Raw genomic sequence first — 12,833 nt, 5'->3', positions numbered from 1 at the left:
ATTATATTTTTGTTAAGAGCCGCCGAAAAATAAAGGGCATGAAATTTTTTTTTATTTCGTGCAACAAAGCTGGTGGTCTCAGTGAATGCCAACCACGCAACGAATGTTCATTGTGCGCCTGCATTGTGCTGCGCTATTAGGGAAGCCTTTAAGTCTGTCTCGAATGAAGTGGTTGCACTCGGGAGCAGCTCAGTAAGGACCGTAACGGTCGCACGCTCTTTTGAATTTCGTTGTTGAAAGAAGTACCTGTCAGCTGTAGATGAACCCAGGCGTTGATAGAAGTTTCTAGCCAGCATGCTTGACAACGGGACACCTTGCTTCTGAAACTTGCTGCCGCCTGAATTCAGCCACAGATCGCATTATCATCTTCCAACCCTCTCTTCTTGCAGTTCCTGGAGCTCCACTTCGAACACTGACACATCTCTGACGAAGCTTGCCATGGTTAGATATCAGCCAACACACCATTAAGGAATTGTTTAGAAGCACAAAACATGGTTTGAGTTCTTTGATATCTTCACACCGAGATTGAAAATTACTATGAAGCTCCTCAACATTGGTACTCACTAATATTTGCTTCGCTCAGGAATCGTTGTGCAAGCAGAAATATGGGCAAAAGGACGGCAGGAGGGGGGGGGAGGGGGGGGGGGGGGGAGGGAGGGGTATTGATTGAAAGAATCGCAAACCACGCTTGCACCTTCAAGAAGCCACATACGGCTCGCTTGCCGCAGTTTGGCCAACCCTGATCTAGATATTAGCCAGCCACAAGTACTCCATTAAAAAATCAAAGTAACGGGATACACAAAGGAAACTTCGGACATGATTTAAGGTAAAAAACAAGCGTAGCTTTTATATCGCCTGTTTTGAATATCTAGACCTTTGAAGGGGCCACTTTTTTCAGCCAGCAGGCACGATGTGTCGCTCGTTTTCTCTGCGACAAATAAGTTGGCTAAGCTACGCCCCCGCATCTGTGGTGAGGGCGAGCGCGCTTGCAAAAACCAACATGAAGAAGCATTTGTTAAATGTGCCTTGGGCGTGGTTTACACGATCCCCGTGTCCTGTGGAAAATGCTGTATCGGGCAGGCAGGGCGCACCCTTATTGACCAATTGAGGGAGCATTCTCAAAACCTAGGCAACAATATAGGCTCGCGAAATTATTTAAGCATGCAATGACTCGCAAGTGCCAAGCTAAGATTCTGGGCAAGAGTTTAAGCACTAAAGCAGGAGTTTTGCTCGAAGCCTTCCATATATAGAAAAGAAAGCGGATCAGTGGATCAGCGATTCCTCGATAAGCTTACACGCCTGGGCGTGGTCTTGTGGAGAAATATGTGTAAAGATAACGGAGGCCTTTTGTGCTTGGTCCTATGTCAAGTGCTCTTCATTGACACACTCTTCCTTTCTTTTGTAGTCACTTTGTTTTTGAAAACAGCTGGCTTTCACAGCCAAAGAGGCGGTAAAATTATGTCTGCAAAAATTCACTCTGCCAAAGATAGCTGGCGTCCCCCAAATGTGACACGTGATGCGACCACCCATATAAATGTGACTAGCTGACAAAATACATAAGTTGATAGTAGCACTCTTTTGTGCCGTGTCGTCTGCTCTTCTGTGGTTGCCTTTTTTGAGCTGTCTAGGCTCCAGGTGTGAATCGCCAACTATCCCAGCATCATGTTTTATTCAGTAAGCGGAACAGAAAGTTTTCACGTGAAAAGCGGTGCATAGGGAAGACGTTGTTTCACTGCTCCGGCGCTGTCTCGTCGGTCTTCACCTTTAACATTGTCCCAAACGATCCAACAAGCTACACTGCAATTCTGTGAACATGAGTTCTCCGAAACCAAGCCTGGCTTTGCGCTATAAAAAAAGAAAAGTCATTCATCTTGTATTCACTCAGGCTTGCAGAACCGCGGGATTTGGCACGATTAGTCAAGTCAGGTTACTTCTCAGTATCCCACGTAACTCGTAAAAGGACGTGTATTCCGTAACGTTTCCTTTCGTCCTGATATCATTCGGTCGTGATGTCAATTGTGATGATAGTGAAAGGAGTTAAGGAAGAAAACAGTTAATCACGGACACGGCCGATATGGGCGTGGCACCATCGCTAGGCACCCAACGCCATTCGTCGGCGCCGGCCCGGTTTGTAACTGAGCCGTGGGAGTGGTACAGTAAGTGGCATCGAGGTCTTGTTGCTGCCATCCCCCATGGCCGACGCCACCAGCAGCAGCGACGAATGGTTTGGTTAGGTTTATAGGGGTTTAACGACCCAAAGCAACTCAGGCTATGAGGGACGCCGTAGTGAAGGGCTCCTGAAATTTTGACCATCTGAGATTCTTCAACGTGAACGGACATCGTACAGTATACAGGCCTCTGGAATTTCGCCTGCAACGAAATTCGGCCGCCGTGGCCGGGACCGAAACCGCGTCTTTCGGGTAAGCAGCCGAGCACCATAACCACTGAGCCACCGCAGCGTCTGCAGCGACGAATGGCAAATAGAGAAATTAAACGAGAAGGATGTGTAACTTTACAAAATTAGTCTGCTATTTATCACCTTTCATGTTCATGTAGAAAATTACGACACTGCGTTCGATATTAATCGCGTGGCCTCATTTCAGTTCAGGCACTGAGGGCCTTGCTACCAGGATCACTTCGGGCGTATCCTGGACTCTTGATCTGAGAGCAGCGTTTCAACCAGCGTCTGTTCTAAGAATTTTCTAGAGACTCCTGACAATGAGTGAGTATATGTTTGTCTGCAATAGCGTTGCCTGATATATCGCATCCCCTTGCACAGTGACCGCAAATGCAGCGTCATTGATTAGCTACGTCGTTTTGGATGGTATCCTGATGGTTATTTTCCTGATGGTTTGGGATGGTTATTTGCAGGTTATTCCTCGCCACTTGAGTCGAACGTGCACCTCATCTATGACGACCATGACTCCGCAACTCCAGGTAAGCTTGGAAGGTGCCTGCTTTGTGCAAAGGCGATTAATTTCAACATGCGAAGGACGTACCAGGTACGCACCTCTTTCAGTCGGAAAAACTTTGCATTCTGAAATTCTTTATTAAAACAGCGAAAGGTCCGCAGACGTGCAAGAAGTAATGATGAGCAGTTCAAGGTGCAGATTTCTTGCCGCTCCCATGAATGCTCCCATTGATTGCAAACAATGCATCGTAAAAAGCAGCCTAATAGCGTGTGTGCGTTGGTTTGCATGTGAACAGAAAGAGACCTTTTCCTTTACGGCTTGCCCTATCAATGTTGTGTGAAGCTGTCGCCAGGATTCCTGATGGTCGATATTCGCTTATCTGCTTAGATATCTTTCAAAGATTTTTGTTGAGCCTAATGCAGTTTTTCTAATATTTCAGAAGACTCAAAAAGAGGGTAAGTCTTACTTGTTTCATTTGTATTAATGCAACAGCAATAGAAGCCTTATCAAGGAACAAAACCCAAATTCGGAAAAAAACGGCGTTGTGGTTTGTCATAAAATTCATTGATTGCTGCAGATAGATATGACGTCATCGGGTCACCGACCACCTCCGCACCCCCATCGGTGGTCTCCCCTGCCTCTCTCCCCACCCCCGCCGCAACCTGTGTCCTTTATCTCCCTTTCACTTCCGCTTTTAGACAATAGAAAAACCCTGCGTAGTGGTCTGTCCTAAAATTCGTTGAATCGCGTTCTTGTCGATATTAAAATTCGTGGTCTGGTGCCAACCCGGCCCCAGTGGCCGCGTTTCAATGCAGGTGAAACGGAAAAGGCCCCAGTGTGCTGTGCGATTTCTGTGCAGCTTAATTAAACACCCCCAGGGGGTCAAAATTATTTCGGAGCCCTTCACTAAGGCACCACTTTCTCTCTTCTTTCACTCTCATCATCCTTCCTAGCCTTAGGGCGGTGTTGAGGTATCCACCGAGAAGTGAGACAGTTACGGCGCATTTAATTCCCCCAAAACCATTTTTTTCTCGTTTCAGGAAAGACACATCTCAAGCCTGTGAAAACGACTTTATAGTGTTTTGGATAGTGATATGTTAACAGTGATGCCGCATTCAAAAATCCGCGCTCAGGGAAATTTATTTACATGAACCTTACTACATTCCTTAGCAGTTTTACTTATAAGCTTGCAACCTTCAACAATATAGTAGTAATAAGAGGTTTTATTAAAATAATAATAAAAAGGAAGGAAAAGATGTTTGCTAGCCCCGGCATCTCCCATGGTTAGTGAAGCACCTGAGCTAGGGCAGCGGAAATAAAGGATAGCAGGCAGAATGGAGAAATGAAATAAAAGAGGTAAGGGGACAGAAAGAGAGGATAGGGGGAGAAGTAATGTACAGAAAATGTTTACACAATAAGAAATGTGTCCAGGTTGTGCGCGTGATTAGTTAATGATAGAGCAATAAAAACCACGCGCACAGCACTACGATGAATACAACTGGAGTGGGGCGTCCGGTTGTTAATCGTCCGAGGTAGAACTCGCGGAGCATTCGGTCGCTGCGTGTAACTACCTGACGGAGAACGGACGGGACGTCAAGCCCGTGTGTTCGAGGTATGCACAGAGGCTCACCAAGGTTCGCTCACGGGTGCGCGCACTGCCCACCGGCCGCAATAGCGCCTTGAGGGAGTCTGGTAGTATGCCCAACGCCCTATAGGCCGCGAGCATATCGCGACGAGCATCGGCGAACGCGGCACAGTGAAGGAGTAGGTGTTCTAGTGTTTCCACTGCCCCGCATCCGTCACACACATCATTCGTCGCGATTCCGTGACGCACCCGTCGTTCCCCGGGCCACACGCAGCCAATGCGCGCGCGGAGGATCATTGCACGTGTTGTAACCGTGTAAGTGCGCGACAGCCGGTGACACTGTCGATGCTCTCACCTCCTGCGATGCGTGGGTCGGGGTGCTGCTTTCGGAGATGGTCGTGGATGGCCGCACGCACGTCCTCCAGCGCAAGGGGCAGATCGCTGGCAGGTAGTTGGTACGCAGCGGTCGCGTTCGTTGCTTCTTCGTTGCCAGCGATGCTGCAGTGACCGGGCACCCACCGTGCACGCACGGCGCATCCTCTCTGCACGAGGCGCTCGATACGGGAACGAATCTTCCTGACTAGTGGGGTACCGCGGCCGTTGAATTGCAGGCGGCTGAGGGCGGCGCGAAAGTCGCACAGCAGAGCACTCCTGGGCTGCGGAGGGCAGACGGTGAGCAGCAGGTCGAGCCCGAGCCGGATCCCCATCAACTCCGCTGTGGTGGAGGAGCCCAGGAAGGTTGCGTGCTGCCGGCTGTGCAGTCGCAGGGCGGGGATGGTAGCCGCCGCTGCAAGGGAGCAGCTGTCGCGGGCCACTGAGCCGTCGGTGTACACGAGGACATAGTCCTGGAGCTCCTCATGTATGACGGCTCTGGTCAGCTGCTGTACAGCACAGAGGGGTGTGCTCCGCTTTCCCGCGATGCCGACATTCTCTCGCTGTACTTCTGAGGCAGCAGGCCAGGGCGTGCAGGAGCCGTAGGGGGGTGGGCATTGAATCAATTGCTCATACTCGAGCAGTGCCGCGTCCATTCGTGAGCGCGGGCGCGAGCGCATACGCTGCTGCAGCGAGCCACCGTTCGGTGCGCGGTGAAGCCGGTCGATGTGATTCAGTGCCCTGCGCGCTGCTTGGAGCTCAAGTGGCCAGGCTCCTGCCTCGGCCAACGTTGCGGTGCACAGCGAGTTTTTGGGCAGGCCTAGGCGCACGCGCCGGGACTTGCGGTACTGGAGCTCGAGTTTCTTCCAGCAGGGCTTGTGCACTGTGACGTGCGGCAGGGCATAGAGCACCGCCCCCAAAGCTGCGGCATTGTATAGCAGCAGCGCGGCTTGGTGGTAGATGCCCTGGCCTCGGGCGGTTAGCTTGTGTACGGCGGCGGTGATCCTCTTCATCTGCAGGGAGGCCTTGGTCGCTACAGGGTGGAAGGAAAGGCGCCAGTCGATGTCCAGGCCGAGGTACCGCACCGATATAAGCTAAGGAATCTGATTCCCGGGCAGTGACAGAGGCGCAAGGTGCGCGCGCGAACGCGAAACGCATGCCATGGCCATCGATTTGTCGGCGCTCAGCGAAAGAAAGACCGCGTAACCTGGCGTCGATTGAGGTCAGAGCTCCCTGGAGGCACCCCCGCACGCGGAGCGCCTCGCCCGGTGGTCCCCGGCACCACTGAGCTATGGACATGACCACATGTATAGTTTCTAAAAGCCTCGACATTTAAAAATGCAGAACCTAAATAGATATATCTGCATACTGACTTTTTTTCTATTCACACGTACTGTTGTCCGTTCTCCGGCCTGAGCAGGAGTGCTTACAATAGTTATAACAACTTTTTCACAGAATTTTGAAGGGGATGGCCCGAATGTTCGCCATAAATTATATTTAGATATAACCAGCGTACGTTAAAGAACCCCAGAATGTCGTAACTACTAGAGCCCTTCACCACGGCGTCCTTCATAGCCCGAGTCGCTTTGGGACGTTAAACCCTCACAAACCAGATCCAGACTCGAATGTGCGGGAATTTTCGCTTTTAAATTCTTCACCTCGTGCGAGCTAGAAGGTTGGCCCCTTTTTTGTAATTCAGTATAACCTTCACCTGACGCGAATAAGGTGTGAATGCGAACCGAAGTGCTCATTTCAGAACACGCTCTATCTTAGTGATGTTTCTGATTGTGTCTGCAGATTATATCTATTTATTCTATTGTTTGCCGGACAAGTGATCTGTAAGGATATGGGTTATCATCTGCAAGAGGTTCATGTAACTTTCTATGGAGAAATAATAGTTTCTCTTCCACCTTGACGCATATGGATTCAAATGTTATGGTCCCATTTCAGTTTAATTAGCATGAACATCCAAATCGCTTTATTCTCTCGCTAATGATCATACCGCTGGCCCTAAAAACCTTTCTAACAATAAATTATTTGATACATGTCTGATGCGTATCTGAGCCATGCCATTCCGCACTAAGCCGTGCGGTGATCGGCTTCAGCGTGATCCGAAACAAATCCTTGCAGAGACCACGACCTCAAGATGGCGCTCATGGGCATCGCCTTCTGCCTCTTCGCCATTGGAGTTGTCGGCCTGACCACCTTCATCGTCCTCGAAATGTCCCGCGCTGGTAAGGGCGTCGACATGAGTCCTATAGAGTAACTACAGGAGCGTCGCCTAGAGAGCACCCCTCAAGCATCTCGCGCAACAGAGTGATGTGAGCGCTTGACTTAGTGGGGACCAGGCTTAAACCTTTACATATTCCTCGGCATTTTCTCAATTGCAAATTTCACAGTGAGATATGGAAGCAGAACGCACCGTTCTGGGTAAAAACCAGGAATGTGGCCAGGTTTAAGTAAATATAGGGCAATATTGCGGCCTCCGGGACTCAGAGCAAGCACTTAGTCACTGAAATGCTTTACAGCGTACTGTCAAAAGTAGCCAGGCGGTCGTTACCAGTTCTCGCGCTATGAGCAGACTTGTTAGCGGCGTTTACGATATGGTGACGCTATCGGGTAATAAAGCGGTAAAGAACTGGCAGTGGCTCAACTTGGCTAATCTTGGAATTCAGCGTCAAAGTAAACACGCTTTGTAAGCCCCTGAGGCTCGTCCATGGCAGCTTTGCTACACGCTCTCGGCAGCCGGTCTACGTAAAGTTCAGTGGTCAAGTGTTCGACACCATAGCTGTACCGCATATGGTCATGCACTGCTAACGTGGTTGGGCTGAATGTCGTCCAGTGTGATTGTCTGGCCTACGCGACGACTCGTTTACCTAGCGTAGTGAAGCTTTTCACTAGAATAGTAGTTGAATTGCGGGGGGCCAGCGCATAGACGCAGGACAATAACATCTTTCCCTCCAGCTGTGGTCCTACACTCGTGCACTGAACCCCCACTATTACCCTATCCTCCAACCGATGGCTTCACCGTATTCTAAATGTCCCTCACACAGAGGAGAGTAGCGGTGGCGTGGGTTCTCGTCACCCCCGGTTTTCTTAGCAGCCGACGAGAGCTGAGGACCGCAGCGCCGCCGCTCTGTCGCCGCTCCTTTCGCTCACCCGCTTTATGTGCGGTCGTGGCAGCCTGTTCACATAAAAAAAAAATTATCCCCTGATGTTGATACGATGAGATGTGCAGTAAGGAAATTGGATATATGCTGTGGTTGGTTAATTGCACGATCCATTCATGGGACGTAAATTTTTACGCCACCAGTAAAACGGCTGTGTAGCCGCGGTACCGCAGCACTGGTGACAGGAAGAAACCTGCTTTTCAGTCGTGTATTATCGGTCAGGACAGTTGGCCGCGAAAATAATCATGACCAGCCAACTTCAATGATTGGGTAATAGAAGAATGCACCACTACTGTTCCCGTGTATATATAACTAATATATTAATAAAAAGAAAACTTTAATCTAAATAGATATTTAAAGGGACACGGAAAGGGGGTCTCAATAACGGTGTGATATGTCTGGGATATTAAAAGACGGTGGTTCATAATTATCCCCCAACAAGAATTATTTTAATGCGTTTTGTGGAAGCTGAGTTATATGCAGACGAAATTTAAACTTTCGCGCCTTTCCCTCTCCTCTCGCACGCCGAAACGGCGGCGCTCCTCCGCCGGCCCCACTCACTCGGCCCCTTCCCTACATCCGCCGGCTGCGGCGCGCGCGGAGTGGCCTCGGCCGCGGTAGCGCGTGACGTCTGCAAGAATTTGGCGATGTGAACCAATGATAACCCCTGGCTCCTGACGTCATGTGCAAGACGTGACGTCGTCTGGCAGGTTTTCGTGCGAAAGCCGGGCACCGCGCGTCGCAGCGAGGTGCGGAAGCAGGAGTTTTTAAAAATGTATTGTAAATTTCCCGCTCGCTTTTGAGGCTTCGTGCGCGGCATGGACGCTCGGTGGACTGTACTGTACATAGTGCAAAAATTTTAAAGCCAAGCTCAAACACCCCTTCCTGTGGCCCTTTAAGCAATACAATTTTTCAACTTCAGCCGGAGTGATCATGAGGATCTCTGTTGAGCACCCTAGCAGAAATTTTTCCCAAAGCGAAAACTATAAGTCGCGCCATATAGTGTGAGCTAAAAGTACATAAATTAATGGCACAACAAACTCTGGGATCAGCAAGCTTAATCAAGGATAGAAACAAGCCATATCTCGTAGACGCATATTCATAAATTGTCAGTTAGACTTTTACTCTAACAACTTCGTTCAAGACTGATGTTGACTGCAGAAAAATTGCTAAGCTTAAGTATTTTCATCAACGGTATTACAAGGAGCCCTGTTTCGGCTTCAGGTTGTAGTTCTGTCCAACCTGACAGACTGCCATTTTAACGCGACAGCGTTTAGTGCCCCGTGTCGCAGAAAAGCCGGTGTCGTCGGCGTCGGCCATGAGCGAAAAATCTGAGAAGCGTGCATGTAGCGCCGTGACCACTGCCGTATTGGTCACGTGATGCACCCATGCACTGGCAGGCGGTTGTTCGAAACAGTCCCCCGTAGGATTATGCGACAGAGGTTTACCGTGATATAAGGTGGGATCTGTAATGACATCCACCCGGCCGGTGGCGTCATTAACGCACCCACCGGTTAGCTGACGGTTACGCGCAAGCCAGAGACGGGCGCCTAACAGCTTTCGCTTTAAAGTTACTCTTTCAGAAAGCGAACTCGTAATGGGTTAGCGAAGCAGACAATGTCCAATAACAGCCAGTTGCTTCGCAGGTGACGGCAACTACGACGACTACGGAGATGCTGAGCGGAAGGATTCGGAAGACAGGAGTGGTGCCGGCACCAGCGACAGTTTTGGCAGAGAATCCCGCGATTTCAGCCGCACCACACCTTCGTGGCGAACCCGTCCTCCGCGGTATACGCGGCGTGAGTTGCATCAGAGTCCTTAACTGTTTCTTGGTCACGGAACTTCTCCGTAACGCTATTATAGAGTTTCGTATGTTGCTCGCGTGTGCCGCGCTGCGGCGCTTTGGAGCTATCGACCTCAGAAGTGCATCGTCCTACCCGTACAAAATTTTCTTTAGACTGTCTATAGACTCTCCTTAGACTTCCATCTGTAAAGTCTATAGACTCTCTATACACAACCCTTGAGTACAGCCTACAGAGAATATATATTGTCAGGACTCGGTAGAGCCCCGAGGAGAGCTGAAGGTAAAACGGTTTACTGGTTAACCAGAAAAAGTCCCTGCGCACTTCAGCTTCTTCTTCTTGCCTCGCGCTCGTAGACCAAGTCTTCATCTTTGGCGTCTTCTTGCATGCGGCATTTGCCCCCCTCCTCAGGAAGCATCGTCTCGATGGTAACAAAAGGAAGTAGGAGGTCAAGATCGGTCCGAGTAGTACGGCTTCATACGTACAACATGGACGACGTCGACTTGTTGCTGGCGTCGCTTGGATGTCGATAACCCGTCCGGCACCACCTCATACGTGACGTCGGTTAAACGTAGCAGCACAACATAGGGCCCGAAGTACCGCTGTAATAATTTTTCGGAGAGTACACGACGGCGAATAGGCGTCCAGATCCACACTTTGTCGCCAGGTTGATACCTGACATGTCTGTGGCGAAGATTGTAGCGTCGTGCGTCAGCCTCTTGCAGAGTTCTGATGCGCACACGCGCTAGTTGGCGAGCTTCCTCTGCGCGCTGTGCAAACCTCGGCGTCCTGATCGACATCGTCGCCGTCGGCATTCGGGAGCAGCATGGCATCTAGCATAGTTTTCACTGGTCGGCCATGAAGAAGGCTGAAAGGCGTCATGCGAGTGGTGTCTTGTTGTGCCGTATTGTAGGCGAATGTGACGTAGGGAAGAATTTCGTCCCAATTCTTGTGGTCTACGTCCACGTACATACAGATCATGTCGGCGATTGTCTTATTGAGGCGTTCCGTCAATCCATTGGTTTGGGGGTGATAGGCTGTCACTTTACGACGACTGGTACCGCTGAGGCGGAGAACGGTTAAAGGCAGTTCCTCGGTCAGTTATAATGAGTGCCGGAGCGCCATGCCTGAGGACAATGTTCTCAACGAAGAACCGAGCTGCTTCGGCGGCGGTACCCCTGGGCAGAGCCTTTGTCTCCGCGTAGCGAGTTAGATAATCGGTGGCGACAATTATCCATTTATTCCCGGCAGTAGACGTCGGAAATGGTCCCAGGAGGTCCATGCCAATTTGCTTGAAAGGTGTCTTTGGCACTTGAAGAGGGTGGAGCAGACCGGCCGGTTTTTCAGGGGGTGATTTACGACGTTGGCAGTCTACACACGTCCGTACATAGTGCTTCACTGTCTGCGGTAGTTTCGGCCAGTAGTATCCGCGCTGTACTCTTGCCAACGTGCGGGTGTAGCCTAGGTGGCCGGCGGTTGGCTCGTCGTGACACGTTTGCAAGATTTCCGTGCGAAGAGCTGTTGGGACGACGAGTAGATGACTGTTCATCTACTCATCTACCATCTACTCATCTACTCATCTGTTCATCTACCAAACACTTTTGATGGGCCGTCCAGCAGGCCCGGGGTGCGCTCGAAAAGCACAAGCCTCACGACCCACCACAAACGGGCCGAACGGGGGTAGTGCAGAGGAGGGCATAACCCCGGGTCGACGCTTGGCCAACGTCACGACGCGTCAAACCGTCGGTTGCCGGCATTTTCAATAAAGTTTTTCCTACCTACCTACTTTTGACCAAACATCGCATTATCACGGATGACGCGATTCGCCATATTCGACAAAATCTTTACCGTGTGGCTCCGAAAGAGCGCGAGGCTATTCAGCGTCAGATGGCCGACATGCTTCGAGACGACGTTATCCAGACGTCAGAGTCTCTGAGCTTCCCCCGTGGTATTGTTAAAAAGGACGGCAGCTTACGATTTTGCATTGACTACCGCAAGCTCAATAAAGTGACCAAAAACGACGTGTTCCCCGCACCTCCACCAGTGTCAGGCCTCGGTAGAACACCGAGGAGAGCTGAAGGTAAAACGGTTTACTGGTTAACCAGAAAAAGCCCCCGCGCACTTCAGCTTCTTCTTCTTGCCTCGCGCTCGTAGACCTGTATTCATCTTTAGCGTCTTCTTGCATGCGGCAATATCATAAAGACAGTGTATAGACGACCTATAGGTTTATGGGCATACACATTTACTAGACTTTTGCCGATAGACAGGCTATAGACATCGAAGACAAAGAAATATCTATAGGAAGGCAATAGAGTCTATAAAAAGTCTATAGACCATTTTTGTATATCGCGATCAAGAACGCTTCCTTGCTGCTGTTAATTTCACGTTGAAATTTGATATTTACTGTGCTTTTGTGCGCTCACTTAAGGTACCTTTAGGATCATTTGGTACGCGTCGGAATGTAGTTCCAGTTACAGGGGCGCAACTAAGAAAGTCTTGTTGGTTCCCAGCCCCGGTAACACGGCGCTGCCGAGGGAAACTATGCGTCCAGTAGCGCGGAAAGAAGCAGGTGGCTTCACCACCCACTTGAAATATTTCGTGCTTGGGAAACACCTTTATTTTTTCATAATTCAAAATTCAGCCGAGCCCATTTTAAAACGTAGCAGTTATAACGAACGCTCGTTTATTACGAATGAGTGGTGCTTACCGGAAACCCTGTATTGGAGCAGTGGCACTGTATCTCAGGTGCAAAGAACGCCCGTTACGGAGCAGCCCAGTTTTCTGACGGCGTGCGGACATAAAAGCGTTCCCTGTTTTTCATTGACCCCCCCCCCCCCCCCCCCCACTTTCAAAACAACCTGACGACTCTAGAAAAGCAGTAAAAGACGCCGTTGAAATTTCCAGCCAAACGTGCACCGATAGGCAACAGTGTGAGAAGGTGCGTGAACGTGTGCCGGCTAGTTTCAGTTGGAAGCACAAGCGTGATGAGCGT

General features: G+C 50.1%; 1 protein-coding gene across 1 annotated transcript in view; it reads left to right on the top strand.

Annotated features, from left to right (window-relative positions):
- Positions 1-2,645: 2,645 nt before the first annotated feature.
- The window catches only part of LOC144134533 (endothelin-converting enzyme-like 1), a 49,094-nt gene continuing 38,906 nt past the window's right edge, over positions 2,646-12,833 (top strand). The window contains exons 1-5 of the mRNA XM_077667441.1: positions 2,646-2,722; positions 2,872-2,937; positions 3,352-3,367; positions 7,000-7,103; positions 9,686-9,838. Of these exons, the coding sequence (XP_077523567.1) occupies positions 2,719-2,722; positions 2,872-2,937; positions 3,352-3,367; positions 7,000-7,103; positions 9,686-9,838 (343 nt within the window). The 5' untranslated portion in view covers positions 2,646-2,718. The remainder of the gene's footprint in view (positions 2,723-2,871; positions 2,938-3,351; positions 3,368-6,999; positions 7,104-9,685; positions 9,839-12,833) is intronic.

The sequence above is a fragment of the Amblyomma americanum genome, chromosome 5, assembly GCF_052857255.1.
Source record: "Amblyomma americanum isolate KBUSLIRL-KWMA chromosome 5, ASM5285725v1, whole genome shotgun sequence".
NCBI classification, from domain to species: domain Eukaryota; kingdom Metazoa; phylum Arthropoda; class Arachnida; order Ixodida; family Ixodidae; genus Amblyomma; species Amblyomma americanum.
The sequence above is the reverse complement of the archived record's forward strand: the minus strand, read 5'-3'. Positions and strand labels throughout refer to the sequence as shown.